The sequence below is a fragment of the Nelumbo lutea genome, chromosome 5, assembly GCF_056320005.1.
Source record: "Nelumbo lutea isolate HS-2025 chromosome 5, American lotus-T2T, whole genome shotgun sequence".
In the NCBI taxonomy this organism is placed as follows: domain Eukaryota; kingdom Viridiplantae; phylum Streptophyta; class Magnoliopsida; order Proteales; family Nelumbonaceae; genus Nelumbo; species Nelumbo lutea.
The window spans coordinates 52,494,414-52,504,883 of record NC_142688.1 but is presented as its reverse complement, the minus strand read 5'-3'; the positions used below and the strand labels follow the sequence as shown (position 1 = coordinate 52,504,883).

The 10,470-nt window shown below is 38.5% G+C and overlaps 1 protein-coding gene across 1 annotated transcript; it reads left to right on the top strand.

The window, feature by feature from the left end:
* Positions 1-403: 403 nt before the first annotated feature.
* Positions 404-3,134, top strand: LOC148852405 (MATE efflux family protein). Its single transcript, XM_088943576.1, has 4 exons — positions 404-652; positions 937-1,102; positions 1,254-2,126; positions 2,235-3,134. The coding sequence occupies exons 2-4, from the start codon at positions 1,025-1,027 to the stop codon at positions 2,784-2,786; spliced, it is 1,503 nt and encodes a 500-aa protein (XP_088799702.1). The 5' UTR covers positions 404-652; positions 937-1,024; the 3' UTR covers positions 2,787-3,134.
* Positions 3,135-10,470: the final 7,336 nt, after the last annotated feature.

Sequence of the window (10,470 nt, the reverse complement as noted above, 5' to 3'; positions counted from 1 at the left end):
TTATAATGGTTGTTTGAAGGGCCTTTGCAATGACTGAATCCGGTTTCTCCTTGCATACCTACAAAAATCTTGAAAATGAAGCAACCTAACAAACACAAATGAATTTTTTTGATAGATGAACATAAATGAATTTACACATAAACTGTATCATGAAACTTGATACTTGTAACATGTTCCTGTTGATAAGCAAATGCTGGACATCCTTCTTTATCAGGGAAAACAATTAAAAAGCAATTAAACAAATAAGTACGTATTGACATACCAAACAAACGAATAAAAACGTAAGAAGCAGGTTTTCTTTTGTGAAGATTCCAAACAAGTTATAAGCTTTAAAAACCTCTACAGTCGCATGAGATGGTTGGGTTAAAAGAAAGGCTTACCTTTGGTTCTCTCTCTCTCCGTTATACTCAAAAAGGGTTAACTCTTCTAAGCTTTAACACCTGATGAACTGAACCCTTGGGTTTAAAAGCCAAAACCCTTAGCTCTTCGTCTCCACCGTCGCTTTCCTTGCAGCTTAACTCTTGATTGTCCTTCCAAAGCTTCTGTATGCAGCCCACAAGCCTCGCTCCCAGTCGCCGCCATTAGCAACCTCCTACTTCAAATTTTCTGTAATCTCTATCAGAGATACAGTTTATAATTAAAAAGGCAAGAGGTGGGTTACCTTTTCTTACCAATTTTTTCACACCTCAATTTATGGCTTTCGTCCTTCTCCTGTTATGCACATAAAGTCTTCACCATTAACTATCCTCAGCTTTTCTCTTCTATAGTACCTCATCAGCAATACAAAGTTGAGAAGTTCAATCCAGCTTACCTTCTCTTTCTTAGTCTCCACCATTAAATAAGACCTATCTTTTCTCTTTGTAATCTCATGATAAGTACAGAGTGGAACGAAAAATCTAAGGTGGGTTATCTTTATTTTCTTTGAATCTTCTGCAGGCTCTTTAGAGTCACTTCTTTTCTCTTCGGCACTTCGAAATCCAGACGAGAAGGCGAAATTTGTAGGCGTTCTTGTTTTTAAAACTCAATGGACGTCGGCCATACATCGAAGATGGCTGACAAAGAATCAGATTATTCACCGAAAAAGGCCCCATCTGCAACTAAGGTAAACTCTTTAAAACCGAGAAGAACGACTCCACATTTTCCTTCTTGAATTATTTGCTTTATGTATGTAAACCCTTTGAAACTAAGGCGACCAACGCCACATTTTCATTCTCGTATGCTCTGTTTTCTGTAATAACTTATACTTCGCACAGGTGATAGACGAGCTGAAAGAGCTATGGAGCATGGCCTTGCCGATAACGGCCATGAACTGTGTGGTCTACATTCGAGCCATGGTGTCCGTTCTCTTCTTGGGTCGACTCGGGAGCTTAGAGCTCGCAGGAGGAGCTCTCTCAATCGGGTTCACCAACATCACAGGGTACTCTGTTCTGTTCGGCCTCGCTTCAGGGCTCGAGCCAGTGTGCAGCCAAGCCTATGGAAGCAAGAACTGGGAACTAATCTCGCTCTCCCTGCAACGCACGGTCCTAATCCTTCTAATCGCAAGCATACCCATCAGTTTTCTGTGGATGAACTTGGAAGGAATCATGATCTTCATGGGTCAAGACAGAGATATCACGGCAATGGCGGCCACCTACTGTATCTACTCTCTTCCAGACCTATTAACGAACACTCTGTTGCAGCCTCTGCGAGTGTATCTGAGGTCCCAAGGGGTGACAAAGCCGATGATGTACTGTTCTCTGATCGCGGTGTTGTTTCACGTACCCTTGAACATTCTGCTGGTGGTGGTGATGAAGCTCGGTGTTCCTGGGGTGGCCATTGCATCTGTGCTGACCAACCTGAACATGGTTCTATTGATGACCGCATACGTGTACGTATCTGGGGTGTGTGAGCTGAGATGGACGGCTGGTATTGGGGTTGTCTGTGGTGGGTTGGGCCCGCTTTTACGTTTGGCCGTGCCAAGCTGCCTGGGAATTTGCTTGGAGTGGTGGTGGTACGAGATCATGACCGTCCTTGCTGGATATTTGCCCAAGCCTACACTGGCCGTGGCTGCAACTGCCATACTCATTCAAACAACCAGTCTCATGTACACCGTCCCAATGGCCTTGGCCGCTTGTGTTTCCACCAGAGTAAGTTTCTGCATTTAGTTCTTGATCTATCCTTTACCATTGGTTTGGAATCTTATGATGATGATGTTCTGGTGTTTTTAACTTGGCCCACTGATGGACCCACAATAGGTAGGGAACGAGCTGGGAGCAGGGAAGCCCTACAAGGCGAAGTTGGCGGCACTGGTGGCGCTGGGCTGCGCTTTCGTGATTGGGATGATCAACGTAACGTGGACGGCCATTCTGCGAGAGAGGTGGGCAGGTCTGTTCACTAAAGACGTGGAGGTCGGTTACTTGGTGGCTGCTGTGATGCCCATCATGGGTCTGTGTGAGCTCGGCAACTGCCCACAGACGACAGGCTGTGGCATACTGCGCGGCACGGCAAGGCCGGCCGTGGGCGCCAGAATCAACCTCGGGTCCTTCTATTGCATTGGGACGCCTGTCGCTGTAGGCCTGGCCTTTTGGTTCAAGGTTGGGTTCAGTGGACTCTGGTATGGACTCCTGTCTGCTCAGGCTGCTTGTGCTGTCTCCATTCTTTTTGTTGTTCTGATGCGAACAGACTGGGAGGCAGAGGCCTTGCGTGCTAAGAAGCTCACGAGCATGGAAATGTCTGGTTGTGAGAAGGCTAATGGAGATGAAGAGAGAAAAGGATTTTTAGTTAGTGATATGGAAGATATTTTGTAAAAAGGAGAAGAAAAACAGAAGAAACAACTGATATACAGTGATGGACTGATGGTGGAAGGGGGAGGGGAATCGAATGTAGCTGCCGGGGTTGGTAATACCTAATGGTTAGGTTTGTTTTTGTTTTGGTGATGGGCTGTAGTGGATCTGGGCTTTGGGACTTGAGCTTTGTATCCCTTTTTGTTTTTCTTTAGTTTCTGTTGGCTCTTTGGCTGGGTTACTTTTCATGGCCATCATTACAAACGCTGGAAAGAGAGATCTGGGCCTCTTAATAAGGGACCCATCTCATGCAAATATGCAATGTTCCCTCTAATAAAATAGTTATAATCATATATTTGAAGCTTGAATACAGTACTTTGTTTGCACCATACAATGATAAATATTAAATGGAAACTTAGCAAGGGGCCCATCTCATGAAGCAAACTTTTCTGAAGTCAGATTGGAAAACCTAGTTGACACCCATATCTTGCCTTGTATTGTTTCATTTCCCACCTGAGATCACTCCAGTGCCATGTGTCTCCACTAAGGATGCCACATGTCCTACATCTAGAGGATCAAGGATGATGGATACCCACCTTGAGAATTGAGATTGCTCATCAAAACCACCCCTCTGATTATCGTTGGATTGACTTCTGGGGTTTGGTCGAGATGAACTTGGGAGGGACCCACTCAAAGTTGGGGCTTTCTTCAATGGGAGACATTGCAAAGTTCATGGGCCCCCATTGCCCACCATTGCAATACTTTACGAGGTTGGTTTTCGGCCTGAGCTGGGCAATCTCTTGACAACCTGGACTACATGATGGGTTTTATATTCTTAAATCCACGATTTAGCCCCTTTTGCCTTTAATGCAGTTTGATAAGGACTGGTGTTTTATTCTTAACCACATGAAATGAAATTGTAGTTTTTCAGATTCCAATTTCCATTTCAAGGTCCCTGCCAGGCGCCAAGGAAAGAAAGAAGGATCCATTTTAGTTCATAAGAAGAAACTGGAATGAGATGATGTTAAAGATCTTTTAAAAATGAGCTGATTTACAGTTTCTCCAAGCGAAAATGCCTTTTCTTTTATCAAGTAAAAGCGTTGACCCAAGTCCAACATGTCCAGTTAGAAATGGTAACTGCAGTTTGGGCTGTCTCGGCTCAGAATTGGGTCAACCTTGTAGACAAGGCCTCAATGCTGACCTCGTGGCCCCGTAACCCTAACCTGATACGAGTTTTGAGCCATTCTCTCAATCTTAGTCCAGCCCATCTCATAAAATGGAAGCCCAACTCAACCTAATCAACCTAATTGTGGGGTCATTTTTAAAATAAAAAAAAAAAAACACATAAATGAAAGGAATAGAGTAATGTGGCTTTGCTTAACGCAACACCTACAAGAAATGAAAGAGGATAGTTTTCTATTATTAACAAAAAAAAAAAAAAGCAAAGAAAACATAATTTGAATAGGGAGGAAAATGGTATGGATAACAGAAGAGATGATGTATATTTTTCATGTGTGAGTAAGATACAAATTAGAAAAGCTAATTGGTAGAGTAGAGATGCTAATTAAGTGATTTTTGTACATTTTTTATATGGTTCATTTATTGATATTAAGTTTTTAAGTTTGTAGGAATTAGTAATTGAGTCAATTTTAGAAATATAGTTCTAAAAATAAAATTGATCAGTAGTTTGGTTTTAGAATTTTAAGCCTTGAAGTTGCAGAATTTTAGAAGTGTGTTTCTTTGGAATGTGGTGCACTATATCAGTTATTAAGGCTGCATTTGGTTGCAGCACAATTTTATTTGCACTGATGCAAAACTATGGTCGTGCAAATGATTTGAGTGCAAATTCTAATTTATTTTTGTTTCAAATTTTACCTTATTTTGTTTGATTACAGTACAAATAAAATAAAATAAGACATGAAGCAGAATAAATTAAAACAAAACAAAATGAAACCAGAATTTGCATTTCTTTCATTTGCACTCCCATGCATTTGTACTAGTGCAAATAAAATTGTGCTGCAGTAAAAAACAGCCTAAATAAATAAGAAAATGTAGAACAAATAAGTATTGGTTGGTTAATACTCTAATTTAGGAGATTCAAAATTTAAAGTTAAAAGTTCTTATATAAGTTGTAAGAAATCATAATGCTTCTAAACTTTGACATACAAAAAAAGAATGACACCATAAACCAGAAAATCAAGAAAACAAAGATTTTACATATTTCAGCTTGTGCATATATCCAAGAAGCAAGGATCAAAATATCAAAAACATATCCATATCCAAGGTCATGGAGACTCATGGTTACAACAAAATACTAGGGGATTGGGGTTTTGAATTTCAGACTATTAAAATAAAATAAAAAAGTTAAGAGTATTGGTCTATGGATACTTTGATCCTTGCCAAGAAGAGAGAAACCCATTCTTTACTATTAAAAAAAACAATAGAAAACATCATAAGATTTCTTATATCCAAAAACTAACCTTAGACCCTTGTGCAACTTTTACCACTTAAGCTTAGTTTGGAAGGAGTACAAATACAAATATGTAGAGTGCAAAACCTTATATTTTGCATGTATTTATACTGTACATATTTGCATTTGTACTCTTTCCAAACTGAGACTCAATTTGAAAAGAATACAAAATACAAATATATAGAGTGTAAAACCTTGTATTTCGTATTATTTTGTATAAATCTGTAATGTACATAATTGTATTTGTCCTCATTCCAAACGGAGCCTTAAGCTCACTTTGAGAAGAGTGTAAATACAAATATGTGCAGTGCAAAGCCTTCTATATTGTATTTCTAAACCTTGTATTTGCATTGTACATATTTATATTTGTACTCTTCAAACTTAGCCTTATCTTTGATAACATGAAGAGCGAACTGTTACATTGTTGATCTGGTCCTATTTTGTTTTCTTTCCACTTTTTTTTTTTTATTCCTTTAAAGGTAGCCATCTACTTTTCTTGCACTTCAAAAGGTACTCCAAAGATGAGCCTCTTTGGAATGTAATGATCTTTAGCTCACAAGGAATGCTTCTAAAATGTAAAATAAAAGGCACAAGAGAGTTAATGTATCTAAAAAATTGTGTTAATATATAATATGTTCATATTATTGGTAGGTAAATGAACAACACAACTAGGTGGTAGTTTTCTCCCATACCTTGAATCCCTCCTCACCCCAAGCCTCCACAACAATTTGGATCAGGCTTTGGGCCTATTGCTTTAAATAAAAATATTATTATGTTATTCTTTAATATAATATAATATTTTATGAGTTATTATAATATTATATAATATATAATATAAATTGCAGGATGGAGTATAAATGATCTCCTAGCTACAACTAGCTAAAAACCTTACTAGAAAGCTACTTAAGTAGTTTTAATTCAAAATACTTTTAAGCATTTACACACACATACACACAAACGAGGGCAAAACTAGGATATTTTCTTGAGGGGCGCCACTGATAAACGTGGATAAAGGGTAAAGAGTCCAAAATAAAAGTGGGACTTAAATGGGTACTGTGGGGATTTTCAACACATATGGGGGCCATGGCTCCTCTCTGTCATCCCTGGCTATGCCCTTGCACATACGCACTTAGAAATACAAATAGAATTCAATCATTGTGCAAAAATTATAAATAAAAAAATAATCAATCACATTAAAAACTTTAATAAGTCTAAGGGTCTGTTTCGTTCATAGTCGGAATCGGAATCAGAATCGAAATCCTCCAGAATTGGAATCGGAATGGTCTATTCCCATAGTCTGTTTGGTTCAGATAGGAATGAGAATGTGAATTAAAATCAGCAGGAATGGGAATTTAATTCCCAAGGGAGGGGCAGGGAATGGCCATTCCCTCAAATGGGAAATGCCATTCCAGCAGGAATGGGATGGGATTCCGATTCTGCCCAAACAAACAGTTGAATCGGAATAGCTCATTCTAATTCCGATTCTAGACCCTTATTCTTGCAAACCAAACGGACCCTAAGATGCCACACTTTCTTTATTAAAGTAAGTGCTTTTTTTCTAATCGTCACAGCTACCAACCATATGGGTCTCAACTCTTCTCTTTCTCTCTCACTCTAAAAGCGGCCATCCATCTTACGAATTTCCCTTTGTAATATAAGTTAGTATCCTATTGCTTTCTTCACATAAAAACGTTAACTATTTTAAGAAACCTATAATATTATTAGTTGGTCTACTTTGAAGTCAAGAAGCTAAAAAAAACAACCTCAAAGCAAAATAAAAAGATAACTCCCTTTGGAATGTAGTAATCTTTAGCTCACAAGGAATGTTTTAAAATCTAGGAAGGCACAAGAGAGTTATTGTATGGATTGTATCCAGAAAATCATGTGAATGAAAAGCTTTGTTTTTTGGCAGGCAAATGGGCTACACACCTAGGAGGTAGCCCTTCCATAAGGCTCTAACTCAAAACCCTCCTTTACAACTAGCCAAACAACAAAGAAATCTTAGGATTTAATACAAAGTATTCTCTGCTACAATCCTACAACCAGCCATTGGTATTTGCAAGCTATAAAGAATGAAAAATCAACAGAGAGAATGAGGGATGTTGGAACTCTTGCAGACACTGAAATGATGGAATTAGATTAAAAAGAGAAGTCAAAGAGAAGTGCTATACAAGCTGTCTTGGGCTCTGCAACAAACAAAAGCAAAGAGGAGGTTTGTAGGGTTGATCATTTTTTGCCCATATAAAAGGTTTTCCTCCAAGCCCCACTCCAGAAATCTATTACTTTAAGCGTTTCTTTTTAATATAATTTTATTAAATTATATGAGCATGCCTAGCTAGTGCCTGATCGATGGTTATCCTTGTTAAACAGTTTTGTATGCCCTTAGCTTCAAATAAAATGATCTACTTTATGAGTTTATTGTAAATGAATAAAAGTGCATATTTGATTCATGTTCCCTTGGTATGTTTCTGTAAAATACCCTTAAACTAGACATTTGATGAGACTCGTGTTAGTTTAGAATGTTCACAGCTAGTGAGTCGGTCTGGGGAGACCTATCCTGACAAGACTGACATTGTGGTGCCACCAAGTCGGTTGGGGTGGCTTGTCTCAGCTACCGGGGTGAAACCCTAGGCACATACAGTGTAGGATTAATTGAATATTTGAACTGGACCAGATTTCTAGTATTGCCCTAGACCTTGGAGGTTGATGGGCAAAACTAGAAAGTTACACCCGACCCCTAGACTCGATTATGATACTGCACTAGGTGTCGGATTGGGCTGTCTTTGATGTATCAATCAGTGAGATCCTTAGCGGGGGTCAAAACCTGGGTATGTTGGGACAGTCTGAGAATTCATCTGAGTGGGTGATCATAGTGACAGAATCATCCCCTTTGTCGGACAAAGGTAATGATTGGGGATGCACTCTCACTGGTGGAAACCAAGACTGCCGGCAGCCGATTTCAATCGTTGAGATTTGTTTTGCAAAATATATTTTATATGAGATATAAAAGTATATAAATTATGGTTTCAAAATGATTTGCAAAAGGTTTTAATTCCCGGGATCCATATAAGCAGAGAGTGCAACACTGTTCCTTGCAGCTGAGGGAGAGGTCATCTCTTGTCGGGCAGTGTATGATCATTATGGGCTGAGAGGTTAAGTGTAAGACCATTGAAGATAATACCTGATAGGCTAATCTTGCATCTGCCCACAGTCCCTAGGTGTTACAAGGTGGCTTGGCCCAGGGACCACTTAGGGTAAGTGTTGGGCCCATAGAGCCCATCTAATGGGTTTCAGGGGGTGCACTGCACATAACAGTGTATTCGGCCAGGCCTTGTAACAAAGGCTGGGCTGAACCCATGTGGCTGATGTGTAGATCAATGTTTGGGTCCCACGCCATACAAGGAAGCCCAACTGGGTAGCAGTTTGGAAGGTTAAATGAATACAATTTTGGATCCTTCCTTGGGCGTGAACACCTCCATTGAGAGATATTATTTCGCTATATCAAGTATTATCTCTCCCTACTCCTTTTGGTTCAGATCTGGTTCAGTTTATGGTTCAAGAATGATCATTGAAAATATGGGGAATTCGATTCCCAGTTGAAGGGAGAGAAAATTTTTTGAAATTCGCCCCCTTATTCTGCAATCTTTGGGAGTCCATGTGATGGATTTCTATCCCTTCAATCCTTATGTTTGCCAGTCAAACAAACTTAAGCATCTAGAAAATCATTTTCTAAGTTCATTAGGCTGCGTTTGGAAATGATGCAAATATGTAGTGTAAAATGGTTCATATAAATTGTAAAATTTGATTAATTTTGCACTGACAAATTTATCTTCTTACAAAACAGATTTTTAGGTGTAATGAACGCAAACATGAATTTTAATAAAGCATATGTTTTTTTATTATCGAAGGTCCACTTGAATGCAAATTTACTTCTTTTTTATTGATGTACTTTTACGTCTTATTATCAATGTAAATATGCATTGGTCTGTCACTTGTTGATGCATAAATATAATGTTGCCAATCACAGATAAAAGTGAACTAGAGCACAAATTTACCCAGAACCAGGATTTACACTCCATTTGCATTATTTCCAAACACAGCCTTAAGTGCAAACACAACCACTCTAAATAGGGAGTTATTTCTATCAATTGTTACAAGGTAAAAATTGATTGTACTAAGAAGCAATTGAGAGCCCATAGCAATGGATCACATCAACCAAAAGCAGAATGGTGGAACAGGATTCATGCAATTGGCAATAGGTGTGCAAGTCAGATACCCAATTTTAGGATTTTACGGGCCCAGGTTTCTGGGCCGGGCTCATTCAAATCAGATTCAGGTTGGGTTTGGGTTATGCCACTGAGGGGTAAAACTCCAGTCTTCACATGGTTAGCAACACAACATAAGTTAGTGCAATTGATTAGCTTGTAGTTAAGGTTGAATTTGTAACAGTACCTTAATAAACAATGGGTAAGGGTAGACCAAAAGGACATAAGTCGAAATAGTAAAAAAATAATTTAAGCACTAATAATTTAACAATATAATTGGCATTACACAGATAGAATGATGAAATAGGATTTATGTAGCCAACCTCATATAGTTGGAATAAGACTTGGATGATGATGATCTTACTCAACAATAGAGGTTTCAAATGTCAACAGCTAGATTATAAATGTTGCTAATTTGTTTGCGATCACCATTAGAGAAGGCAAGTTATGCCTTAGGCCGTGTTTGGTTGCAGTTGCAATTTTATTTGCACTAGTACAAAGGCATGAGAGTACAAATGAAAAAAATGCAAATTCTCGTTTAATTTTATTTTGGGTTTTACTTTATTCTGCTCCATGTCTTAATTTACTTCATTTTTACTGCAACTAAACAAAATAATTTAAAATTTGAAACAAAAGTAGATCACAATTTACATCTAAATCATTTGCACTGTCATAGTTTTGCATCAATGCAAGTATATTTACATTAAAACCAAACACAGCATTACGTACCTTCTTCATTCTGTGAAAACTACTGCATCATGGACATTTAATTTACTTTATTAATGTAGGATTTGTTCCACCAAGGTGAACCTCTTTAACCTTGACAATCTGACAGAAACTCTAACCTTTCTCAGTGGTTCCTTATAACATTGATCCAAATGCTCTCTAAAATCAACACTTACTTTTGCACCCATTTGATAATTTACATTGCCCACAAAGAAATCACTGTGCCATGTGGCCCATGTCTCTTCAT

What these genes read in the sequence shown, in the direction of transcription:
- LOC148852405 (XM_088943576.1), top strand. Translation starts at nt 1,025, where the DNA reads ATGGACGTCGGCCATACATCGAAGATGGCTGACAAAGAATCAGATTAT. An exon ending in AGGCCCCATCTGCAACTAAG is followed by an intron (nt 1,103 to 1,253) that starts GTAAACTCTTTA and finishes TACTTCGCACAG; the next exon opens with GTGATAGACGAGCTGAAAGA. An exon ending in CCGCTTGTGTTTCCACCAGA is followed by an intron (nt 2,127 to 2,234) that starts GTAAGTTTCTGC and finishes GACCCACAATAG; the next exon opens with GTAGGGAACGAGCTGGGAGC.